Raw genomic sequence first — 12,193 nt, 5'->3', positions numbered from 1 at the left:
TGATGCCCATAACCGTGTGTAATCCACTGATGCCCATAACCGTGTGTAATCCACTGATGCCCATAACAGTGTGTCATCCACAGATCCCCCATAACAGTGCGTCATCCACAGATGCCCCCATAACCGTGTGTAATCCACTGATGCCCATAACCGTGTGTAATCCACTGATGCCCATAACCGTGTGTAATCCACTGATGCCCATAACAGTGTGTCATCCACAGATCCCCCATAACAGTGCGTCATCCACAGATGCCCCCATAACAGTGCGTCATCCACAGATCCCCCATAACAGTGCGTCATCCACAGATGCCCCCATAACAGTGCGTCATCCACAGATGCCCCCATAACAGTGCGTCATCCACAGATGCCCATAACAGTGTGTCATCCACAGGTCCCCCATAACATTGTGTCATCCACAGATGCCATTGCCCCCATAATAGTGTCATCCACAGATGCCCATAACAGTGCGTCATCCACAGGTCCCCCATAACAGTGCGTCATCCACAGATGCCCATAACAGTGTGTCACCCACAGGTCCCCCATAACAGTGCGCCTGCGAGGAGAGACAGAAAGGAGGGCAAATAATCAGTGGAAGCAAGCAGAGGACGGCAAAGCAGACAACTTAATAGCTTCTTTTGTAAGTAAATTGTTTTATTATAAATGTAGTAAGTAAATGTAGTGGTGCTATAATGTGGACCCCAGGCGTCTCTGATGTCCTGCAGGCTGGCGCTGTGGCAGCATACGGTTGGTCAGGCAGCAGAAAGGCTCTGGGGCTGTCATTGTGTTCTGGAACTTTTCCCTTCACAGCCACTGCTATCTCTCTCTCGTACAGTGCAGACTCTGCAAGAGGCTTTCAGTTTGCTCTCCGTCCTCATAAAAGTCTATGGGAATCAAAACAGATCCATCTGGTTCCTGTTATGCAAGTCGGAAAACAAAGTCAATTGTGCTTCCGGCTTTGGCTCCACCCCTAGACTGCAAGGGTGTGTGGCCTGTTGGGTGTCATGTGATTGGGCTGCTCAGTCAAAAATGCCCGGGCCTATTTTTTGTCCCAGTCCGGCCCTGGTGAAGCCTCATTCTCTGCTATGACATGCAGACTGATTCTCTGCTGACATGAAGCCAGATTGTCTGTTACGGGACCTCTCTGCTCTGCCTGTGTGCTAGGCCTAAATATATGCCAATGGACTGTTGCAGTGGTGGGTGACGTGAAGCCTCATTCTCTGCTATGACATGCAGACTGATTCTCTGCTGACATGAAGCCAGATTGTCTGTTACGGGACCTCTCTGCTCTGCCTGTGTGCTAGGCCTAAATATATGCCAATGGACTGTTGCAGTGGTGGGTGACGTGAAGCCTCATTCTCTGCTATGACATGCAGACTGATTCTCTGCTGACATGAAGCCAGATCCTCTGTTACGGGACCTCTCTGCTCTGCCTGTGTGCTAGGCCTAAATATATGCCAATGGACTGTTGCAGTGGTGGGTGACGTGAAGCCTCATTCTCTGCTATGACATGCAGACTGATTCTCTGCTGACATGAAGCCAGATTGTCTGTTACGGGACCTCTCTGCTCTGCCTGTGTGCTAGGCCTAAATATATGCCAATGGACTGTTGCAGTGGTGGGTGACGTGAAGCCTCATTCTCTGCTATGACATGCAGACTGATTCTCTGCTGACATGAAGCCAGATTGTCTGTTACGGGACCTCTCTGCTCTGCCTGTGTGCTAGGCCTAAATATATGCCAATGGACTGTTGCAGTGGTGGGTGACGTGAAGCCTCATTCTCTGCTATGACATGCAGACTGATTCTCTGCTGACATGAAGCCAGATCCTCTGTTACGGGAGCTCTCTCCTCTGCCTGGGTGCTGGGCCTAAATTTATGACAATTGACTGTTGCAGTGGTGGGTGACGTGAAGCCTGATTCTCTGCTATGATATGAAGACTGATTCTCTGCTGACATGAAGCCAGATTGTCTGTTACGGGACCTTTCTCCTCTGCCTGGGTTCTGGGCCTAAATTTATGAAAATTGACTCTTACAGTGGTGGGTGACGTGAAGCCTGATTCTCTGCTATGATATGAAGACTGATTCTCTGCTGACATGAAGCCAGATTCTCTGTTACGGGACCTCTCTCCTCTGCCTGGGTGCTGGGTAGTGTTGAGCGCGAATATTCGAAAAGCAAATTTTTTTCGCGAATATCGCAACTTCGCGATTTCGCGAATATTTCGAATATAGTGCTATATATTCGTAAAAACGAATATTCGTTTTTTGTTTCCCCCCCCCCCCCACAAAATTACAGTACACATATAATTGATTGTTTCCCAAAGGTCCAACAGCTCAGATCTTACTCACATTGCCTAGAAAGTGATTGAGGCGCGAATCTTCGTAAGGCGATTTTATTAGCGCACATGCGAATATCGGCACGTCCCAGAACAGAGGCAAAGGGCTTTGCATTCATACATTAGTGAATTGAGTTGCGAATCTTCGTAAGGCGATTTTATTAGCGCACATGCGAATATCTACACTTGTCCCAGAACAGAGGCAAAGGGCTTTGCATTCATACATTAGTGATTGAATTGAGCTGCGAATCTTCGTAAGGCGATTTTATTAACGCAAATGCAAATATCTACACTTGTCCCCAGAACAGAGAGGCAAAGGCCTGTGCATTCATATAGTATAGCACCATATTCGCGAATACGTAGAACTTCGTAAAATTCGATTTACGAATATTCGTATTTTTTATTTTACTTTCCACCTTACAGATTACATTGATCTGTACTCTGTCAACTACTGTCATCACCCCCCACTGTATCTCGATTGATTCCCAAAAGTCTCACATTCCCTAGAAAGTGATTGAGGTGCGAATCTTCGTAAGGCGATTTTATTAGCGCACATGCGAATATCTACACTTGTCCCAGAACAGAGGCAAAGGGCATTGCATTCATACATTAGTGATTGAATTGAGTTGCGAATCTTCGTAAGGCGATTTCATTAGCGCACATGTGAATTTTGCATAGCATATGTATTATGCGATAATTCGAATTATCGCATATGCGAAATAATAACGAATTTGAATAATCGCGAATATTTTACGAATATTCTTTCGAATATTCACAAAATTTCGCGAATTCGAATATGGGACATGCCGCTCAACACTAGTGCTGGGCCTAAATTTATGACAATGGACTGTTGCAGTGGTGGGTGACGTGAAGCCTGATTCTCTGCTATGACATGCAGACTGATTCTCTGCTGACATGAAGCCAGATTGTCTGTTACGGGACCTCTCTCCTCTGCCTGGGTGCTGGGCCTAAATATATGCCAATGGACTGTTGCAGTGGTGGCTGACGTGAAGCCTCATTCTCTGCTATGACATGCAGACTAATTCTCTGCTGACATGAAGACAGATTCTCTGTTACGGGACCTCTCTCCTCTGCCTGGGTGCCGGGGCCTAAATATCTGAGAATGGACTGTTCCAGTGGTGGCTGACGTGAAGCCTCATTCTCTGCTATGACATGCAGACTAATTCTCTGCTGACATGAAGACAGATTCTCTGTTACGGGACCTCCCTCCTCTGCCTGGGTGCTGGGCCTAAATATATGCCAATGGACTGTTGCAGTGGTGGCTGACGTGAAGCCTCATTCTCTGCTATGACATGCAGACTAATTCTCTGCTGACATGAAGACAGATTCTCTGTTACGGGACCTCCCTCCTCTGCCTGGGTGCTGGGCCTAAATATATGCCAATGGACTGTTGCAGTGGTGGCTGACGTGAAGCCTCATTCTCTGCTATGACATGCAGACTGATTCTCTGCTGACATGAAGCCAGATTCTCTGTTACGGGACCTCTCTCCTCTGCCTGTGTGTGTGCTGGGCCTAAATATATGCCAATGGACTGTTGCAGTGGTGGCTGACGTGAAGCCTCATTCTCTGCTATGACATGCAGACTGATTCTCTGCTGACATGAAGCCAGATTCTCTGTTACGGGACCTCTCTCCTCTGCCTGTGTGTGTGCTGGGCCTAAATATATGCCAATGGACTGTTGCAGTGGTGGCTGACGTGAAGCCTCATTCTCTGCTATGACATGCAGACTAATTCTCTGCTGACATGAAGACAGATTCTCTGTTACGGGACCTCCCTCCTCTGCCTGGGTGCTGGGCCTAAATATATGCCAATGGACTGTTGCAGTGGTGGCTGACGTGAAGCCTCATTCTCTGCTATGACATGCAGACTGATTCTCTGCTGACATGAAGCCAGATTCTCTGTTACGGGACCTCTCTCCTCTGCTTGGGTGCTGGGCCTAAATATATGCCAATGGACTGTTGCAGTGGTGGCTGACGTGAAGCCTCATTCTCTGCTATGACATGCAGACTGATTCTCTGCTGACATGAAGCCAGATTCTCTGTTACGGGACCTCTCTCCTCTGCCTGTGTGTGTGCTGGGCCTAAATATATGCCAATGGACTGTTGCAGTGGTGGCTGACGTGAAGCCTCATTCTCTGCTATGACATGCAGACTAATTCTCTGCTGACATGAAGACAGATTCTCTGTTACGGGACCTCCCTCCTCTGCCTGGGTGCTGGGCCTAAATATATGCCAATGGACTGTTGCAGTGGTGGCTGACGTGAAGCCTCATTCTCTGCTATGACATGCAGACTAATTCTCTGCTGACATGAAGACAGATTCTCTGTTACGGGACCTCTCTCCTCTGCCTGGGTGCCGGGGCCTAAATATCTGAGAATGGACTGTTCCAGTGGTGGGTGACGGGAAGCCAGATTCTCTGCTATGGAACCTCTCTCCAATTGATTTTGGTTAATTTTTATTTATTTAATTTTTATTTTAATTCATTTCCCTATCCACATTTGTTTGCAGGGGATTTACCTACATGTTGCTGCCTTTTGCAGCCCTCTAGCTCTTTCCTGGGCTGTTTTACAGCCTTTTTAGTGCCGAAAAGTTCGGGTCCCCATTGACTTCAATGGGGTTCGGGTTCGGGACGAAGTTCGGATCGGGTTCGGATCCCGAACCCGAACATTTCCGGGATGTTCGGCCGAACTTCTCGAACCCGAACATCCAGGTGTTCGCTCAACTCTAGTTATATGACATTTTCTTCTCCATTCAAAACCAAAAGCTGAATTCTGGTTTCCTGTTCCTTGTAATGGCTTCCATAGTGCTGTGGGTTATGGCAGCTCATAAAACAGAAACATTTTAACAGACATAATGATAATCTTTAAGGAGCTGAAAATGATAGTCATTGAAGTAAAATTTACTTTCACTGAAATACTGCAAGATCGCTCTTGCTACAAATGTTTTCTCATTATTTCCATCAATCTTAATGGCATATGGTTGTTGGGTAAACTTAACCATGGGTGCAGATCCTCTTCAGCTACATATTCCCACTTCAAAAATTTAGAGCTAGCTCACTGGTAAGCTAAGGCTGTTATCTTAACTCCCACACTTAAAAGGGTTATGCCATGATTGATCTAAAAAATGAAAATCAGATAACATATAGTCCATGATGATCTCTTTGTAACAAAGGTAGAACCAGCCATCTACCTCAAATGGATCCAGAGATCTCCCCATTCCTTCCTCTAGTTGTTCTGCAAGATTGATTTCCAGCTGACAGCTCAGGGTGTGTGTCCTTTCTCAAGGGGCATGTGCATTCTGCTGCAGCATTTAAAGCAAACCTTTCACCTGCATTTCACGTAATAAACTATCAAAAGTACCTTATAGATCATCCTCATTGTGTTATCATACAGTCTTGTCCCGCTTTTCTGCCATGTATATGCATGAAAAAATCGCCTTATAAAGTAGTCTTCTCCAGCTCCACAAGTCACGATATAAGTCAAGGGGGTAGCCCTTCCCTCACTCCAGGCTGTAACTCCCCTGCACTAACCCCGCCTCTATGCAGTCTAATTGATACCCGGCTCAGTCGCCGGGACCGCACTTGTACAGGCGGCGCATGGAAATTCGGCTTCGTAGTGAATAGAATTTTTCCTGAAAATCATATCGAAGTCAATTCATTTGACTTTGATTCGCTCAACACTAATCATAAACATAGAGAATCGGGTGGTATCCAAGACCTAGAACCTATACAGGCCTAAAGGTCTTTCTGCCCCTATGAACAAGCTACACTAGTACCATAAATGATGTTTCATAGTTGCTGGCCCAGTAAAAGATTGTGCGTTGAGGCCCAGAATCTTCAATTTAAGGCTCTGAATTACATTCTAATAATATCACACAATACATATCTCAAACCCAAGACTGCTTAACTTGTCAGATAACCTAAAATACAGTAATATATTTTTTTCAATTTGCAATTATATTCCTTTGCCATTCAGATATTAAAATGTCACTATCCTATCCACAAAATAAACAGTTGTCTTAAACTCGATTTGAGTTTTTTTTTTATTATGGAAAAGAATTGAAACAATTGCTGTAATATCCCGTGGTCTATGTTTTACACACAACTTCCTTTATAGTCTTTGTGGTCAATTACATCGGCCTTTACTTAAAAAATAGGAAAATGTGCAGTGAAGCAATCGGGCCACTTAACTAGGTATATTAAAGAGCTGTAAAGAGAAATATGCACTCAACTAAAAATCTGTAGTCACAGAGTTTTATGGTATTTTGACAGCTTTATGAAAGAAAGTCATCTTTCAAAAGAACTATTTGACAGACAAGTTCTTACAACTAGTTTCTCAGAGTTTAATATTCAACAAAAAAAAATTGTGATTGAGTAGTAAATTAGAAAGCAATTGTAGCAGAATTCCTACGGGGGCCATTACTTCAAATCCAATTCTCTCTTGATATACAGTAGAACATTTCTTAATGATAAATGGTAGAGGAATGTTTAGAGGGGAGTGCAGGATAAACGAGTAAGGGTAAATTGTGGCCAATGCCAAAAATAACCAGTAAATATGTTGTGAGAATATCTGAACATGCTGGATGTCAGTAATTTAAGTGTTTTGAAAGTGGATTTCCCTGAATGTTGGAAAATTTCAATTTTTGGACATAAAATTCCCATTTTTGAAAGTTGGACAGCACCTCTCAAGATGTTCAACATTGGTCAGATAATAGCGTACCAATCATTTGAGTTAGTGAGATGTCTATGCTTGCCCATAGGAGGCCACAGACAGGGAATGTTTTTCAACTTATTCAGGCAATTGTTCATGTCTCCTATTGGGGGAACTAATGATTGCAAAGGTTGGATTCAAATCGACAATCCTAGTTCTCCTTGATATAAGTAGCACCATATCACAGGCATTTATGTCTTTTGGACATTAATTTGACAATTAATTTGTCTGGTTAAGATAATTAGTGCCAACGTTTCTTAAACAGTAGTGTTGAAAACTTTTTTTTTTTCATTTAACAAATGGACTGGAGCTTTGACAACAGGTGGTGCTTAGCATTCCTGGGCTCTTATTTAAGACAGAGCAGTGGGGGAGGGCTCCTACTACAGCCAGTTGTCTTACAACCAGACAGGATTTTGATAATGAAAGAAATGGCTCATATCTCTGACAACTACAGAAGCAATCTTTGTATATTTTTTAGTTTTATAATATAATATACAACAGGATCCAGGGAGAAAATCTGAGGAGAGGAGTTGTTGGTATGTGTCTTTGGGGAGGGAGGTGTATTTTCTACAGTTCTATTTCTTCTTTAAAAGTTTTCTTGTACGTGGTGCTTTGATGCAAGATAGTCCAGAATTTTGGGACAATTAAATAAGTGTTGATTAACTTCCATCAATTTTTGATCAAAAAGATGCTACCTGTGGCAGTCTTAAAACCAGTAAATTTTTTATGTAACTTTTTTATAAATTACAATAAAAAAGTATCATTATGTACAGTTAATAATTTACTATGCATAAAATCAGCAATAAAGTCATTGACATTTTTTTTTGCTCTTGTTTTCCAGCTCTGCGGCTGTGGATTGCTAGGTGTCGGAATATGGCTTTCTGTATCACAAGGAAACTTTGCAACATTTTCTCCTAGTTTCCCTTCGCTTTCAGCAGCAAATCTAGTTATTGCCATTGGCACAATCGTCATGGTGACTGGCTTCATGGGCAGTCTCGGTGCTATAAAGGAAAACAAGTGCCTCCTCTTAAGTGTAAGTTGCTATAATTAAAAATTCCATGAGAAGACATTGCTGTGCCTATTTAGATGTCATGTCTAATTAAAGTATTGCTGCCTGTAGTTTTGCTATGCCTTTCGAAGTAGTTTTTGCACCAACTGGGATGGGCATGGACCATATTTCTATTCACATCAAAGAAAATAAAATGCTGAATACTGTGTATAAATTGAGCTCAATAAAAACACAGTATGTAGTGAGCACCAAAGCACCCCCAAGTGGTGGCTACAGAAAACCAGAATTGTATTATTATTTACCTCTATGTATATAATATATATATATATATATATATATATATACTGCCTGTTCAAAAAAAAAGACACCAAAAAAAGCCCTTAGCTTTGATTACGGCATGCATTCGCTGTTGTTTCGATAAGCTTCTGCAATGTCACAAGTGTTATTTCCAGTGTTGCATTAATTTTTCACCAAGATCTTGCATTGATGATGGTAGAGTCTGACTTCTGCGCAAAGCCTTCTCCAGCACATCCCAAAGATTCTCGATGGGGTTAAGGACTGGACTCTTTGGTGGCCAATCCATGTGTGAAAATGATGTCTCATGCTCCCTTAATCACTGTTTCACAATTTGAGCCCGATGAATCCTGGCATTGTCATTTTGGAATATGCCTGTGCCATCAGGGAAGAAAAAATCCATTGATGGAATAACCTGGTCATTCAGTATGTTCAGCTGACCTTATTCTTGGAGAACATACTGTTGATGAACCTAGACCTGACCATTTGCAGAAACCCCAGATCATAGCACTGCCCCCACAGGCTTGTACAGTATGCACTAGGCATGATGGGTGCATCACTTCATTTGCCTCTCTTCTTACCCTGATGTGCCCATCACTGTGGAACAGGGTAAATCTGGACTCATTAGACCATATGACCTTCTCCCATTGCTCCAGAGTCCAATCTTTATGCTCCCTAGCAAACTAAAGGATTTTTTTCTGGTTTGCCTCACTGATTAGCAGTTTTGTTACGTTTACACAGCTGTTCAGTCCCAATCCCTTGAGTTCCCTTCGCATTGTGCGTGTGGAAGTGCTCTTACTTTCACTATTAAACATAGCCCTGAGTTCTACTGCTGTTTTACTTTGATTTGATTTCACCAAACGTTTAAGTGATCCCCGATCACGATCATTCAGGATGTTTTTCCCGACACATTTCTTCCTCGAATACAATGGGTCCCCACTATCCTTCCAGTTGGACAGTTCTTAACCCAATTTTAGTAGTTTCGCCAATCTCATTAGATGTTTTCTCTGCTTGATGCATGCCAATGATTTGACCCTTCTCAGAACAGACTAACATCTTTTCCATGACCATGAGATGTATCTTTCGACATGGTTGTTTAAGAAATGAGAAGCAACTCATTGCACCAGTTGGGGTTAAATAACTTATTGCCAGCTGAAAGATAATCGCCCATGCAGTAATTATCCAATAGGAGGCTCATAACTATTTGCTTAGTTAAATCTAGGTGGCAACTTTTTTTTGGGACAGGCAGTGTATATATATATATATATGATATTATACAGATTTACATTATCATTTGGCTGTGTTTATAACATAACATGTTTCCATGTAAATATCAAGTATTCCTTTTCTATGTCTTATTTCAGTTTTTCATCATTTTGCTGATAATCCTTTTGGCTGAGCTGATTCTGCTTATCCTATTCTTTGTCTATATGGACAGGGTAAGTAATCAGTCTTTCTTTTCAGTGTCTACTGAATATTAATACAGCTCCAAAGTTTTTTTCTGGGTCTGACTTTTTTCCCGAATCAGTGCCACTGTTTCCCATGTCATGTCTCCATGACATATGAAGCGTTTTTTGAAAACTCAATGACCCTTTAAAACCCTTTTTTTAGATTTAGTAGTCCAGTGGGTGGTCCTACTCAATGACTGACAGACTTCCTTATATGAATCTATATACTGAGATAGCTGTTAATTGTTAATTAGAAACACCCACTGGACTTCTAGTCATGGAAAAAACAAGTTTTACTAAATCTTTTCAAATAAAATATATATAAATCTCAGCTTCTCCTGATCTATAACACATTGCCTGCAGACTGGCTGCCTTTAAGTACTTCAAGAAGTTCTCATGTTTGTATATAACATCATTTTACCATTTGGGTATGTGTTACTATGTGAAGGTGGCTTGGTCTGTTCCTACATTGCCAGAGGGTTATTGCTGTACCCAGCTGTACAAAATATACATCAAATCAAATTTAGAACTTCCATTTAGTATCCCTTTAAATCATCAGTCTCTTTACATTAATAACCTGGAACATGGGTGGAAGACAGATGTTCAATGCCCTCAAAACTTTCTTCCCTGTTCATTTCCAACATGCCGAAAATAATAAACAGCTGTCACTAAAATATGCTTTACTGGATTGTATTTTATGAAACGGGCCCCGTTATTCAGTACAGTATTGGTGGGCATTGTCCTGAGTATTTTGCACATTAGCATTTAAAATATCTAATGATAGGATTAAACCTCTCCATAAAAGTGAACGGATTTCAATTGTGGGATGCGGAAGCATTCTGCTCACCAGTGACAGAACATTTCATAGGACTGATTAATAGCCGGCTGTAGTTGTCTAGTATTAGACAGTTTATCAAGCCTAAGAAGCGATTCTGCAAAATGTGTGACACTGAAAATGTGTGTTTATCAGACATTACAGCCTATGAACTGAAGCCACCATGCTGCTGGGAAAACCTTCTCATGTTTAGTGAAAACGGAGTAATCTGCTGCTACCGTAAGGTTCCTAAGTGATGGTTATCAAATATTCTAAATCATTGAATGATCATATAACATTATGTACATAGGATAGAGAGCTTAGGATTAATGACCAAAATGAAATGTTAACATAAATGTATTAAATGGGTTGTCCTACCCATTACAAGTGATGGCCTATCCTCAGGATAAGCCATCACTATCTGATCAGTGGAGATCCTAACCCCCCCTCCACCCCCCATAATCCTACCCCCCCCCCCCCCACACACACACACACACATAGACAGGGTGTATATAGAAATCACCGGGCCCCATAGCAAGAATCTAAATTGGGCCCCCATGCCCCATGCATAGCCCCTCCCATTACCCGTTCATGGACAGTATACACAGCAGTGTACTGATATGTGAGGTACAAAGTATAACAGATGCCGTGTGTACAGATACATAGTATATACAGCAGTGTACTGATATGTGAGGTATATATATATATATACAGTGGAGGAAATAATTATTTGACCCCTCACTGATTTTGTAAGTTTGTCCAATGACAAAGAAATGAAAAGTCTCAGAACAGTATCATTTCAATGGTAGGTTTATTGTAACAGTGGCAGATAGCACATCAAAAGGAAAATCGAATAAATAACTTTAAATAAAAGATAGCAACTGATTTGCATTTCATTGAGTGAAATAAGTATTTGAACCCTCTAACAAAAAAAGACTTAATACTTGGTGGAAAAACCCTTGTTTGCAAACACAGAGGTCAAACGTTTCTTGTAATTGATGACCAAGTTTGCGCACATTTTAGGAGGAATGTTGGTCCACTCCTCTTTGCAGATCATCTCTAAATCCCTAAGGTTTCGAGGCTGTCTCTGTGCAACTCTGAGCTTGAGCTCCCTCCATAGGTTTTCGATTGGATTAAGGTCCGGAGACTGACTAGGCCACTCCATGACCTTAATGTGCTTCTTCTTGAGCCACTCCTTTGTTGCCTTTGCTGTATGTTTTGGGTCATTGTCGTGCTGGAACACCCATCCACGACCCATTTTCAGTTTCCTGGCAGAGGGAAGGAGGTTGTCGCTCAGGATTTCACGATACATGGCTCCGTCCATTTTCCCGTTTATGCGAATAAGTTGTCCTGTGCCCTTAGCAGAAAAACACCCCCAAAGCAAAATGTTTCCACCCCCATGCTTGACGGTGGGGACGGTGTTTTGGGGGTCATAGGCAGCATTTTTCTTCCTCCAAACACAGCGAGTTGAGTTAATGCCAAAGAGCTCTATTTTGGTCTCATCAGACCACAGCACCTTCTCCCAGTCACTCTCTGAATCATTCAGGTGTTCATTGGCAAACTTCAGACG

At 42.3% G+C, this 12,193-nt stretch overlaps 1 protein-coding gene across 3 annotated transcripts in view; it reads left to right on the top strand.

Annotated features, from left to right (window-relative positions):
* The window catches only part of TSPAN9 (tetraspanin 9), a 490,638-nt gene that overhangs the window by 463,727 nt on the left and 14,718 nt on the right, over positions 1-12,193 (top strand). For all 3 annotated transcript variants that reach the window (XM_044281283.1, XM_044281282.1, XM_044281281.1), the window contains 2 exons: positions 7,900-8,091; positions 9,726-9,800. In XM_044281283.1, the coding sequence (XP_044137218.1) occupies positions 7,900-8,091; positions 9,726-9,800 (267 nt within the window). The remainder of the gene's footprint in view (positions 1-7,899; positions 8,092-9,725; positions 9,801-12,193) is intronic.

Source organism: Bufo gargarizans, chromosome 2, assembly GCF_014858855.1.
Source record: "Bufo gargarizans isolate SCDJY-AF-19 chromosome 2, ASM1485885v1, whole genome shotgun sequence".
NCBI lineage: Eukaryota > Metazoa > Chordata > Amphibia > Anura > Bufonidae > Bufo > Bufo gargarizans.
This window is presented reverse-complemented; position numbering and strand designations above follow the sequence as displayed.